Source organism: Sceloporus undulatus, chromosome 2, assembly GCF_019175285.1.
Source record: "Sceloporus undulatus isolate JIND9_A2432 ecotype Alabama chromosome 2, SceUnd_v1.1, whole genome shotgun sequence".
Taxonomy (NCBI): Eukaryota; Metazoa; Chordata; class Lepidosauria; order Squamata; family Phrynosomatidae; genus Sceloporus; species Sceloporus undulatus.
In genome coordinates this window covers 103855958-103870627 of record NC_056523.1, presented here as the reverse complement: position 1 = coordinate 103870627, position 14670 = coordinate 103855958, and the positions used below count along the sequence as shown (strand labels likewise).

The 14670-nt window shown below is 41.9% G+C and overlaps 1 protein-coding gene across 2 annotated transcripts in view; it reads left to right on the top strand.

Moving 5' to 3' along the window:
* The window catches only part of FGF1 (fibroblast growth factor 1), a 74690-nt gene extending 61132 nt beyond the window's left edge, over window positions 1-13558 (top strand). The window contains exons 3-4 of one of the 2 annotated variants that reach the window (XM_042447295.1): window positions 10104-10207; window positions 12633-13558. In XM_042447295.1, coding sequence (XP_042303229.1) covers window positions 10104-10207; window positions 12633-12824 — 296 coding nt within the window. In that variant the 3' untranslated portion in view covers window positions 12825-13558. Of the gene's footprint in view, window positions 1-10103; window positions 10208-12629 lie in introns of both variants that reach the window. The other variant, XM_042447293.1, reaches the window with a different exon arrangement.
* The last annotated feature ends 1112 nt before the right edge of the window (window positions 13559-14670 follow it).

Genomic DNA, 14670 nt, shown 5'->3' with positions numbered 1-14670 from the left:
ATGAGGGGGCATATCAGGAGTTGTTTCAGGTACTAAAATGTCTTGGGTCAGCCCTGGAAAAAATCCTGAACCAAACTATCTAGTCCATAATTTTATTTCCAAAAATGTCCAATCAGATCAGCCTAGCTATTGCCAAGGAAGGCAATCTCCTACTGTTTATCTTGGCCTTCTGGTATTAAAGCAGATCCTGTTTATGTACACAGAGGTTCAATTTAGCTATCACTGTTAATACCTGTTGATAGTCTTATCCTCCATGAATTTGTGTAAACTTTGGAAAGCCATCTAACCTGGTGGCCATCACCACATCTTGTGGTAGCAAATCGTTTATGTGTGCCTTTCTAAATGTCTAGCTGTGGTTTCAAGAGGATGGATTTGTTTCCTCTAATAGGTCAGCAAGCAGTAAGAGCAGCTATGTGGTAGGAAATGAACAGGATAATTTGAAGGCAAAAGAAAAAACCCACCCCACCATGCATCCCTTTCTCACTAGAGATGTCTATTTTTTTTTCTTTTTGGAAACATGTAGTGTGTAGCCAGAGTTGCCTTCTAAAGGATGTATGTTTGCTAGCCCCTGCCAGAAATGAGCTTAGCGTAAATGAGCTATTAAACTTGGACATCCTGATGAAAAAATATTTACAGAGGAAACTCCTTAAACGGATATGTGCCAGTGGAATAACCCTCATTACAGAGTACAAGTCTGGGGGCTGACTACGTAAGTAAACTTGGGTGGTGCCCTCACTTTCCACAACCGATTGAGCAAACCTTTGCCAACGACATTTGCACAAAGCTAGTAATGGATACACAGATTCTATGGAAAGCAGCAGAGCCCATGGATGCTGCCTACAGACATGGGCAAACAGCAATATAAATTTTGCAGTGTTAAGCTCATCACCTTTCAACTCCTCCTAGAACCACAAAAACACAAAGTGGGCTTCCTGAACAAGAGGCACTGGATTTCAGCTAATGGAAGAAACATAATCTTCTCCCTAACCAGCTCCAGGGTCTGTGTTGCTAAGATCATGCATGGCCTGATCCTAAGAAGCAGAATGCCAAACTAACCACTCATCCCATTGAATAGGTCAAGATCAGTAGAATCACTACCTTTTATTGGATGTAGGATACCTTATTGAGAGCCAGCACGATGCAGTGGCTTGAGTGTTGGACTATGACTCTGGAGACCAGGTTTCAAATCCCTGCTTGGCCATGGAATCCCACTAGGTGACCTTGGGCAAGGCACACCTTCTCAGCCTCAGAAGTAGGTTAGGGCAAACCTCCTCTGAACCAATCTTACCGTGACGGCTTCACTTTGGGGTTACCATAAATCAGAAATGACTTGAAGACACAGAAGTAAAAGGATACCTTATTAAGATAAGTAAAAATATAAGGAATGCAAAGAAAGTTAAGAGGGAACATAAGAAATGTATATATAAGGTTTTGAAAAAACAGTAATACTAACCCAAATTACATGGTTGTAATTAATTTATTTTATTGTTTATAAAGGCCTCAGTCCAGTTATTCAACCCAACTAGAATAAACACACTAAATCATTTGAACTTACTGATTTACTCTGTCCCCAGTGATTCAGTGCATCTACTATAACTGGGATTAAAAGTTGAATGTACGTCTACTAAAATAAACGATTTAATTTTTTTGTCTGGTTTTTGCATTTGTATAAACTTTTCTCCTTTTTATAGAGCTTGACAGTTCTAGCTGTCAGTGACAAATTTAATACTGAAAGTAAAAAAATGGTAAATAGAACGTGCGGGTTCTATACAATAGTTGATACAGAGATTGTTAGGAATAGACTGGATATCTCATATCTTTATCAGTGTTACAGTATTTTGTGTAATTGTTTTTATTTCCATTACTGGATGCGGTGACTTAGTGGTTAAGATGCCAATTCTGATGATCGGATGATCAGAAGGTTGGCAGTTCAAGGCCCGAGCGCTGCATGATGGGCTGAGCTCCTGTCACCAGTCCCAGCTTCTGCCAACCTAGCAGTTAGAAAGCATGCAAATGCAAGTAGATAAATAGGTACCACATGCTGGCCACATGACTGCTGGAGTAGTCTTCAGACAATCTTTGGCTTAGTAACAGAGATTAGCACCTCCCCCTACAGTCGGTTATGACTAGACATTCATGTCAAGGGACTGCCTTTTACCTTTAATTAAAAGCCTATTTTACAAGTTGAAAATCATATTTTAGAATTTTTGCTCTTAGAATTAAAGTGATAGTTATTTCGTTTGCTAATTTACTTAGTTTCAAGTTACAGGAGCGACGGGGAGTACTATTTCCTGCCCAGAGCAGAGGCTTGAATTTGATGCCCTATCAGGCCCCATCCACCTCTATGATTCTATTAATAACTTATTCTTTTTCCCTACAGCTCCTAGAGTGCCCCAACCACCATGGCCACTAGCAATGCTAGAAATGAGATTATGAGAATTGTAGCCTAAAATGTATCCTTTTCAAGCTAAAGAACTGATTTTATTTGATAACCTACAACTAGGGTTGCCATAACCTGGCTGCAACCGGGATCTTCCCGGTTTTGGCGGCACCTGCCTGCTCACGTCACGGGTGCCGCCAAAAACCGGGACAACCCCGGTTGCAGCGGGGTTGCTCTGCAACCCGTGGGGCCTCGCTGCCCTCCTCCTCCTCCACCTCGCATGGCTGTGTGGAGACAGCGAGGCCTTGGGTGAAGGCGAAGGGGGAGGCGGTGCCTCCTGTGTGCGGCCGCGCCACCCTCCCCGCCTCCCTGCAGCCCCGCGCCCTCTTTCCCAGCCTCCATGGAGGCTGAGAAGGTGGGGAGGCCCTGGCGATCGCCAGCGGCTCCCGCCCTCTTTCCAGATCTCCGCTGAGGCCGAGAAGGAGGGGAGGCCCTGGCGATTGCCAGCGGCTCCCGCCCTCTTTCCCGGTCTCCACGGAGGCCGAGAAGGTGGGGAGGCCCTGGCGATCGCCAGCGGCTCCCGCCCTCTTTCCCGGTCTCCGCAGAGGCCGAGAAGGAGGGGAGGCCCTGGCGATTGCCAGCGGCTCCCGCCCTCTTTCCCGGTCTCCGCAGTGGCCGAGAAGGAGGGGAGGCCCTGGTGATCGCCAGCGGCTCCGCACCCTCTTTCCCGGTCTCCAAGGAGACCGAGGCCTCCGCAGAGGCCGGGAAGGAGCGTGTGGGGCCACCAGCGATTTCATTATGAAATGTAGGACACATTTTTTTTAAAATGGAGGCTCCATTAAAAAAAGTGTCCTACATTTCATAATTTTGTCCTACATTTCCCCCAGTTTGGAGGTCCTGAGTTATGGCAACCCCACCTACAACAGCTGGTGTTCCCAAAGACAAAAACTATTAAATTATTCAGTGTCATATTTTATTAAATAATAAAAAAGAATCTTTTAACTGTCCTCCACCTTCCATAAAAAGGAGGTGCTTAGCTAAGCATTGAGATTTACTGCAGAACTGAATACAGTGGTACCTCGGGATACGAAATACCCAGGTTACGAAATTTTCGGGATACGAAAAAATCCCATAGGGAATTATTGTTCCGGGTTACGAATGTTTTTTCAGGTTACGAAAAAACTTTTGGTGCTTTTCGGCGCTATTTTACACGGAATCGCGGCTTTTCCCCATTAGCGCCTATGGCAATTCGGCTTACGAAGGCTTTTCGGGTTACGAAAGCGGCCGCGGAACGAATTAATTTCGTAACCCGAGGCACCACTGTATAGGCTAGTATTCTGAATCGACTACATTACTTCACAACACTTATAGCGCTGCTATTCCACTTTTACTGCTCTGGCTGCCTCCTGTTGTATTCTGGGATTTGCAGTTTAGGGAGAGGCATTAAGAATTCTCAGCCAGAGAGATCTTAGGCCTCATTGAACTACAAGCTTCAGAATGCAGCAGGAGGTAGCAGCACTATAAGACTTTAGAGCAGTAATCTAGGCCCCATACAGACAGGCGAAAATAAAACTGCTTCAGGTCACTTTGGAGGTATGTTGTTTAAATTATGTATGTGTCCTAAGATTCCAGAAGCTGTGCCAAAGCCATGCTCCAGTCCTACAAACTGGAGCATGGCTTTGGCGCAGCTTCTGGACTCTTAGGACACATACATTATTTAAACAGCATACCTCCAAAGTAACCCGAAGCAGCTTTATTTTGGCCTGTCTGTATGGGCCCCATGTTAGTTATGCCGCATCACCATATACAGATGTGAGAGCTGGAAAATGAAGAAAGCGAATAGGAAGAAAATCAACTCATTTGAGATGTGGTGCTGGAGAAGGGTGCTGAGGTTAGCATGGATGGCCAAAAAAGACAAACAAATGGGTCCTAGAACAGGTCTAGCCTGAACTCTCCCTGGAAGCCAAGATCATGAAATAGAGGCTGTCATACTTTGACCACATCATGAGAAGGCATGAAATATTGGAAAAGATAATAATGTTAGGAAAGGCAGAAAGTAGTAGAAAGAGAGGAACACTGCACTCCAGATGCGTAGACAGGAAATCATGGGCCTGAATCTGCAGGACCGAAGTAGAGCAGTGGAGGATAATGAGTCTGAGAGATGTCTCATCCACAGGGTCATCATGAGGTGGGGTCAACCTGAGGGCAGTTAACAACAACAACCTGGCCCAACCTTCCCAAACCTAATCAAAACGTCATTCACCCAAGCTCTAGTCACCAGCAGAATAGACTTCCTTCTTCCCATGTAATTGATGCCCAGTAAAATCAGTTGGAGGGAATTACAATAGTGTCACAATAGTTGTGACAATAGTGTCACAATTGTGACTAAGTAGCCATCATGAATATGGAACAATCTATACAGTATCCACAATTGTTACTTAGCCCCTACTATGACACTATTGCCACAATTGTAACTCCACATACACACCCCACTTTACTCAGCATCAGTTGCATTGGGAGAAGAAGGTCCATTCTGCCATCATGTGGATCATAAGTGAATGATGTTTCCATCGGGTTTAGAGAGATCAGGGCAGAAGTAATTACTTATGTATACTCTGCTAACTAGCTGGTACAGAATACTGACCAATACACTTTATATTAGCTGTGTGCTTAACCATTTTAGTTCCAAAGTTTTAAAAAGCAGTTATTTTTACATGGTTTCATTTTAAAAAGTTAACTTTTATTTAACAATTTTGCAAAAGTAGCTAGAACAGTCACTTTTAATTGTCCCTTTCTTCCTGGCCACATCACAGACACCTGGGTTCTTACAAGACAGTACATACAGAGCATGGGACAGCACTTGAACCATATGATATTCCTTGCCCATTATTTAGTCTGCTCACCAGCTCCATAACTAAAAGTAACTAAAACATTAGTGTTACATTAGGAAAAGATGATCCGGTGTAGTGTAGTTGTTTGAGTGCTGAACTAGGACTCTGGGAAATCAGGGTTTGAATCACCATTCAGCCTTGTCCATGTCACACACTCTCAGCCTCAGAGGAAGGCAAGGGCAACCCTCTGAAAAAATATTGCCAAGAACACCTTGTGACAAGGTCACCATTGTGGACTTGAAGGCATTTTACAACAAATATGGAAGAATAAATGAAAAGTGGCCCTCATACATTACAACATAAAGTAATATAATTATACCTTCATTATTAGAAAAAGGAACTGAACACAAGTAATGAGCTATTTCTAATTACTTCCAGGCCCAACAGATTCTGCATAATTTTCAAGTACTCCTGTATCAAGGAACAATCCATCTAACTGAGCCATCTGAATGTAACTTCCATAGATGTTTTATCCTGGCATGCTATTAAATTACTTTCCTCTTTTGCTGAGGCTCTTCTAGACTCAATATTAAATGTGGATAGCTAATTAAAGACAGTTTCCAGGCACAAGTCTTGCTCAAATGGTAAAATAATCCTCTTGGATATGGATTTTATGATTTTAAGGAACTTGTAAAGGAATTGTAAATGACTTCTTTTTCTAAAGTGAGTAACAGTCTATAAAATCCAAAGAGAAGTAGCGCAACAATTTTCAGGGAGACAGAGAAGTTGAATGGTTCTACTGCATAGTGGATAAAGCCAATAATGATGTTTTTAATTTGTTCTTAGAGTTTAAAACTTAATAACTTAAATATTACCATGTCTGCCCTAATATTGGACTTTAAGCCAGGGCCTGCATTTTATCACAAAGGTCCATATTTATCTCTGAGGACACATGTCAAGATCTGTAGATGGTCATAGATAGGACCAGAGCCCTATCACACTACATGCTTATAGTGCTGTGATTCCTTTTTAACTGTCATGGCAACATCCCATGGAATCCTGGGATTGACAGTTTGGTCAGAGACATAGAGGAACTCTCTGGCCAAGAATGCTAGATGCCCCTCCCTCCCTATGCAAATCCCAGGATTCACTTGTGTGATACCATGGCAATTAAAATAGACCATAGCATGTACTATAATTATGTGATGTGAATGGGCCCCAGAAATAAAACTAGTTGGATTGCATGTCATTCACCACACATTCTCTCTTTCTTTCATAGACATATCAGTATGCAAAGGTTGTAGCACCTTTCAGACTAATTGAGCAAAAGAAGTTGCAGCATAAACTTTTGTAGACTTGCAACTTCTTTTGGAGAGTTAGTTTCCAAGGTCCTATAAAATCCCTTAGCGTTCTCATATTCCAGTCTATCAAGATTATGTCTCTGAATTCATAGGCATAAGCTGCACCTAGACTGCAGAATTAATGCAGTTTTTTCACCATCTTATGGAATCCTGGAGTTAGTAGTTTGTTCTGGCATCAGAGAAGGCTAAATATCTCACAAACTAGGGGCTCACTGAACTCTACCTGCATTGGCAGCTGTCTCTCTGGAAGTCTCTTTTCCTCAAAAGAAGCATACATGTGAGGGAAGATGGTTGCAATTTTCTCTGCTCCAGGTGTTGCTCAACTAAGCCTCAGGAAAGAGCTGATGGGGAAACAGGTGACAAGTGCAGGAAATGGGGCTAAGAAGGCAGGAATAAATGAGAGCTGCAGGCTCTGCTATCAACTAGCTACATGGAAGAGCTCATGCAAGAATAGTTTAAAGCATTCCCTTTATAGAGTGCTCTTTTTTCTTAAAAAGAAAGCTTGGAAAATGTATACAGTGAGACAAAGGGATGCAAGCTGGGCAAGCTAAGAATTAAACTGTGTAAATAATACATTGTGTGTGTAAATACATTATGTGCCTTCATGTTGATTGTTGACTTATGGTGACCTCATGAATTTCATAGGGTTTCCTTAGGCAAGGAATACTCAAAGGTGGTTTGACTAGTTCCTTCCTCAGAAATATATCCTAGAGCACCCAAGATTTAGTTGCTGTCTCTCCTCCACATACTAACCGGAGCTGACCCTGCTTAGCTTCCAAGATCCAGTGGGGTCTGGTGCCTTTAAGGTATTTAGGCTAAAAACTATATTATCCAATTGTAAATTAATACATTTAAAGATCAGACACACACCACTGAATAGAAAGAAGGGAAGTATCGATGGGAAGCTTAATATTAAGAATTTATTTATCTCAGACTTTTCTTTCTTGTTTATTTAAATCATGGCATTGTTGCAGATTCCTGTCAGATAAAAAAATCAGGGAGACCAGAAGTACAAATAAAAAGGAAATAGAAGACTGCCCCAAAGGGGTGGCCTGCACCTGCCCCTTTTTGCCTCACTGGCCGCCCTGCAGCCCCAATCCACTATTTTTCTGGGCCATGGAGAAGCAGCAAAATATCGCTTCTCCGTGGTCTGGAAAAGGGGTGTCCTTGGGGCTTCATGCCCTCAGACACCCCAGGAGCTACAGCCATGGGAGAAAGGGGCTGCCTGGCCCCTTTCTCCTTGACATTGCTCCCACGGCCATTTGATTGCCGCGGGAATGATGCGTGCGACAAAAAGGAAGTCCATTTTAGAAGTCCTTCCCGTGTCGTAGCCAGGCTGCCGTAAGCAGTTTGGGGCGGTGCAGAAATGTCACACACGCGCTGCTCTGTTTGGATGTGGTATGTGCATGACAACATCATCATGTGCCCATGTGGATGGCGCCGCATAACAATGGCACCGTCCACACATACTGGGGTTAGGGAGCATGCGGTTGGTGCGCACTCCCTAACCCTAGTATTGGCATGGGTATACCATTTCATGGTGGTCTGTGCCACATCAAAGCTTATTTTTAGCTGCTTTATCTCCAAAGGAAAAACTTTCAAATTCTGGAGCCCCAATTCACAAGTGAATTAGGGCCTGAACAGACATGCCAAAATAAAGCTGATTCTGGTCACTTTGGAAGTGTGCTGTTTAAATGACACATGTTTCCTAAGAGGCCGGAAGCAACGCCAAAGCCACGCTCCAGTCCTAAGGACTGGAGTGCAGCATTGGCGCAGCCTCTGGCCAATTAAGATGTGCGTATCATTTAAACAGTATACCTCCAAAGTGACCCAATGCAGCTTTATTTTGGCATGTCTGTTTGGGCCCTTAGTCTTTTATAGTACTTTGAACAAAGAAAATTACAAATTATGTTCAACTGGTTACATATAAGTTAAACATATACTATCCTTGATATTAATAGGATGCCAAACATATGTCTAATATACGTTTCTCTATCCCTCGTGGGTACCCACCAATCAAACTGTTATCTCTGTTTTCTTTTACTATCTCCAACTGTTTCTGAATTATATCCTTTTTATTTGGGGTAACAACTTGTATCAGGAGCCACTCCATGGTTCTCCATTCCAGAGCAGAAGATTTGACCTGACCAGATACAAAGAGCCCTCCTCCAACCACCATCTTGAGGGGGAGAGAGGCCTGGCCTGAAGACAAAGAGCCCTCCTCCAACCACCATCTTGAGGGGGGAGAGAGGCCTGGCCTGAAGACAAAGAGCCCTCCTCCAACCACCATCTTGAGGGGGAGAGAGGCCTGGCCTGGAAGACAAAGAGCCCTCCTCCAACCACCATCTTGAGGGGGAGAGAGGAGGCAGGCCAGCAACAACAGGCCTCGCCTGGAAGACAACATTCTTCTTTTAAAATTAATATCAATTATTTATTTTAAAAATATTTTGATGAAAATTTTTTACTTGTACACCGCTATGATCAAAGCGAAATAGCGGTCTATAAATAAAAAAATAAAAAAAATAAATATCATCCTGGCAACCTTAGTCTAACATATTTTAGTATTATATTTCTCAGCTCCTGAGCATTTTAAATATTTCAGTTTTAATCTATCCTCCTCAGCATGAGCCTTGTATGATTGCAACATAGGGAAAGCAATTTCAGTAGAGGCACGGAGAGTTGTGGGGGTGCGATGGGGCTTCAGGATAAGAAAGATATGCAAGAGAGAGCTGGAAGAATGAGACAATGGCTGCAATCCAGTATTGCCATTATCAGTGCATAACCTTGAGTAACTGATCCATATTCATGAACACTATGTAGTCACTATCACAGTATATTTGTGAACACCCTAGCAACCCTACTTTATCAGGCAGCTGCTAAATCAGATAAAGGAGGTCCCTTCAGCTGGTGACTGGGACACAGGAACAATGACATTTTCATCACAACTCCTGCCTGCAAGATCCCTATTCACACAGCTTCATCACAGGCTGGCAATCACCAGCAAGATGGACTTCCATCACCCAGTCTGGCGGCTGCCTGTATCACATGCCTAGGACTGGAAAAGGAAAGTAAAGACTGTGCATGTGTGAAAGCTCACCCGATCAATTCGTCTTTGGATAGCTCGATAGGAAGCTCCTGAACTTTTTAATAGTACATTATATGCCCACCAAGCAACTATGAACCATAGAATTACTGGTTTTAATGAATGCCAAATGGTTAATTAATAAATTAACTACTTAGGTGTAAGGAATTTGAATGATTTAATTGGAAGTACTTATAATTAATGGAGAGGATGCAGAGGGTTATAGCTGGATGGAAACCCTACAAAACTACATAATAAAATTAAAAATTAAAAAAAATCAAAATCAAAAGATGTGGGCTTCAGGCAGTTCTGCAAACCCAAATGTGACCCCTGGTCCCACTGCAGTTGTTCACCCTTGTTGTAGTAGGAGAGTAACATAATATGCTTTCTGACCATTGTTTTTACCTTCTTGCTATGCAGCATTGTTATTTATTTTTTCTTCATTGCAGTTCAGTTGCTGCTAACAGCAGAAAATTTGGGTGAGGTATATATAAAGGGCACCGAGTCTGGACAGTACTTGGCCATGGATGCCAATGGACGTTTATATGGCTCAGTAAGTATGAGGTTTCTGTGGGACTGGGCACAGGGAGGCTTTGAGGTTTTCAGTACTCTTGTCATCCCAGGTAATATAGCTCAGGAGTAGCAATTAGATGCTGTTTGTTGTTTTTGCAGCTGGATTCCCACCCTTTGCCCAACTTTATTTCTGGAAAAATAAATAAAACAATTGGAAACAAAGTTCCAAAATACTTTTGCTATTGGATTTTGTACTGTATTTGGAAGGTGCCAAATCACAGAGGGCAAGGCCATTAGCAACACTGCGCCATGCGTAACCCTAGATAAACAAGCCACAAAGATGTAGGGGGTGACTCATCCAGTAACCTGGAGAGATGGGAGGAGCTGTTGGCAGCCTTGGCAATGAAGAGGCTCAGGCTGCATCTGCACTACAGAAATAATGCAGTTTGTCAACATTTTAACTGGCAAGGCATCAGTGCTATGGAATCCTGGAATTTGTAGTTTGTTGAGACACCACAGCTCACTGACAGAGAAGGTTAAATAGCTCACAAAGCTACAAATCCCACAATTCCATAGCAGTGAGCCACATCAGTTAAAGTCATGTCAAACTGCAATATTTCCAGTGTAGATTCAGAATAAAAGTACTGAGCCTTTCCTGACAGCAGTGAGCAAGAGATTTGGCCAAATACAGCTACCCAGGCTTGGCTACTGTAGGGGAAGGATATCCCCTTTCCTGTTTGGGTTCAAGAATAGAGGTGTTACTGAAATGAAGACAGCAATTTATTTATCCACATGCTGGTCCAGATGTCCCGCACTCTGGCTGCACAAACTGGCACTGAAGCAAATGTATAACTTTGCCATTGATAGCAGTTTGGGAAAATTACCCAGCAACAATATGCTTTCCAACTGCCCAATGCAGCAGGGACACTCCTGAATCCTCTGTCATCTCTCCCTTTCATCTGCTTTTAAAATGTTCCAGTTTGGTACGGAACAGACCGGCTCTAAAACCCAGCTTCCTGGTGGCTTGTGGGCATGGCATTTAGATGCCACATGCCACCAAGACATCTTGAAGCTGCCTGGCTGCCCAGACATGGGTGGCTTCATGATCCTCTGGTGATGCAGTGTTTATATGCCGCACGCCACCAGAGCATCATGAACCTGCCATGGGGCCACAGTGAGATAGGAAAAGCTGGCTTTTTGCAGCCAAAAAAGGAATGGATCTTTGCCACTTCTTTTTGGGCCAGCTTCAAGGCAGATTGGGGCCAGTGCGTGTGTTTTCCACGGCCCCAATCTGTCTTCAGAATGGGTGGCTTCAAGCTGCCCCTCCCACCCATCTGTTTCGCCTCTTTCTGTCTCCTCCTCACTCTTCGTCCTTTCTCCTCAGATTACTTCAGTTGCTGCAAATGAATTCAAAGTCCAAAAGTAGTTTGCATTCAATTAACTCAGCATGGTAGAGATTAGGAGAAGGCAAGAGCTTACCTTCTAAGTGGGCTTAGGCAAAAGCAAACTACTGCAGCATCTCCTTGCTTGGGTGTTCTTCCTCATTAATATTGTTTGTCATACTGACTATGTTGTTTAGCCATAGGTATCCCAGTTTTCATCTGTGAAATGTTGGAGGATGTATAACAACATACAACAACACAGAGCAAATCACAGGAATATATTAGATTTATTTTAGCCAACCGTTAAATGATGGTGCTTAAGCCATAATGGAAATTACCAAGCAAGCACCAAGTGAAAACTTTTCATGTTGAACCTTTCCCTTGTATTTCAGATTGTTAATGCTATTAGTAGAAAGCACCAGTTGGTTGGTGGTAGGGTCAAAATGTTCTAGAAATGTTTAACCTGCTTTTTCTTGAGATTTCTAAGGGCTTAATAACTCTGCAGCTTCTAAAATTTCCCCTGGTTGAAGATACTTTCCCCCTTCAATTTGTCTGTACCTTACTTTGGCCTTACCTCTGGCCTTTCCTTATCACCACCGATGTGGATCAGCACCAGTAAGACTCTTTCAGAGACAGCAATCAAACTACAATAGAAACAGTCCAGCAGTATTAACAAGCAATTCAGCCAAAGTCCTTATCATTCTATCTGTTTATTGCTGCTATGTGCCTTCAAATCATTTCTGACTTATGGCAACCCTAACGCAAAATTATCTTGAGGTTTTCTTGGCAAGATTTATGGGGAGGGGGGTTGTAACTGCCTTCCTGAAAGAGTGTGACTTGTCCAAGGTCACCCAGTGGGTTTCATGGTTGAGCAGGGATTTGAACCCAGGTCTCCCAGAATCCTGGTCTAGCACTCAAACTGCTACAGCATGCTGTCTCTCATACTTTTATTAGGCTAGCTAAAAAGGCACAGAATTCTTTGTAGTTTCCAAAAGTCACAGGCAAAGATAGATACAAAAACATGCAGCATAATTTCCTTTGCTTCCTTTTACGAATGTACCGTACTCTTCTTTTCTCCAGCAGTTGCCAACGGAAGAGTGCTTATTCCTGGAAAGGATGGAAGAAAACCATTACAATACATATACCTCAAAGATGCATGCTGATAAGAACTGGTTTGTTGGCTTGAAGAAGAATGGGAAAAGCAAACTGGGACCACGGACTCATTATGGCCAGAAGGCAATACTTTTCCTTCCCTTGCCAGTGTCTCCTGATTAGATAGTTTCCCCATGGAATGAAACCTGTTCTTCAGAATCCAGCAGCCAGTAGCTTCTTCCTCCCGTCTCTCTTGCAAATGTGAATGAAAACATAAAGTGTACAAGATGAAAAATACAGAGGAATTCCATAAAATGTGCATCTAAAACTAACATAATACACTGGCATTCTCTCATAGTTGTCATCCCAAAAAATCAAACCAGTTATGCATAGATAGGCACACGTCTCAGTGTCTGCAGCTTCACCAGCCATGCACATAATAAAGCTTCCCTTGTTTTGAAACACATATTTAGACTGTATGACCCAAGTAACAGTTAAAGCAATTTCTAATCATTCCTGTATATCACATGGAAGCATAATCAACAACACTATCCTATTGTTTAAAACCAATTTATCCCTGTGTTTGTAGAAACAAGATAAATTAATCCTTTCTTCTTTGAGTAATCTTGCCTGGTTCTTCATATCAGATATATGTAATATGTATTTATTTATTAAGCAAATCTATATACTTTATAAACTGTTGCACAATTTTAACAATAGACAATGAAGTTGTATAATATATATCACCCACCCCCACCAATGAATTGCATGTAACATGGAAGGTCTTGAATATTTTGTTAATGAAGAGGAGGAAAACAATGTACAAATACAGAAAAATTGAGACAGTCTGCATCTGCACTGCAGAAATAATACAGTTTGACACCACTTTAACTGCCATGACTCAATGCTATGGATTTCTGGGAACTGTAGTTTGTCAGAGCTCTCTGGCAGAAAAGGCTAAATATCTCACAAAACTATAGTTCCCAGAATTCCATAGCAGTGAACCATGGCAGTTAAAGTGATGTCCAACTACATTATTTCTGCAGTGCAGATGCAGCCATAGAGAAGATTATGGGTTGGATCTGGAATAAATTGTTTAATTATATTGATTTTCATTCATTATAAGGAGAATAGGCCAGTTTAAATTCCATAATCCTATCCTGGCTTTACCCTATCACAGCTATATTGGTATTGAAGCTCATCTGAAAGTAACCACGTATTAGGAAATCCAGAAATGGGAACAGCAAGATATAGTTTGCCTCCTTATACAACTAGTAAGGTTGTTATTCCAAAGATATGGCTGATCTAGTAGTATCTGAGAAGCAGTAAAAACAATGGCCACAAATAAATTCACTATAAGACTGCATAGTTTGTTCAGTGGTATGTGGAAACATATAAGTGAAGGAGCAGAATTATGTTTACAGGCCCCATTGTAATGGCCAGTGAGCGCAATCATGCTCTTTTCCACATGTGTATTGACAAATGTAAAATCTGCATAGTCCTATAAGTAGTTTGGAAATACTATTTGCGATCTATCCATTGGCAAACAATCACTAAACTACATCCTTCCATAGTTATATGTCTTTATTATCTATTTAACTTTTCCCTTAGGCATTTCCTGCTGAATATTTCTGCCTTGGAATTTAATTGGGTTTTTATAAATGTTTAATTTATATCTATTGGCATGTTTGTTTTGTTTATATTTGATTGATGGCCTATTACTGGCAATTCCCAGCATCAATTACAACATTTTATTCCTAGCCGGGTTTGGGGGGGGGGGATTTCTTTTTAGTTTCAAGATTTACTGGAATAAAAAGAAAAGTCATTCTTTTCTTTTCATCCTTTCTTTTTTAATTTCTTGGTGTTGTTGTGGATCGGTGAAATGGTATTTTTGCACTATAACAATGTAACTCTTAAGAACAAAAAAATGGAGAAAAGGGATAAAATTTGCCCTTCAAACAACAGGTTCACTTCAACAACTTTGGAACAGCCCTAGTACAGATCAAAGAAATTGTCACTCTTCAAAGAA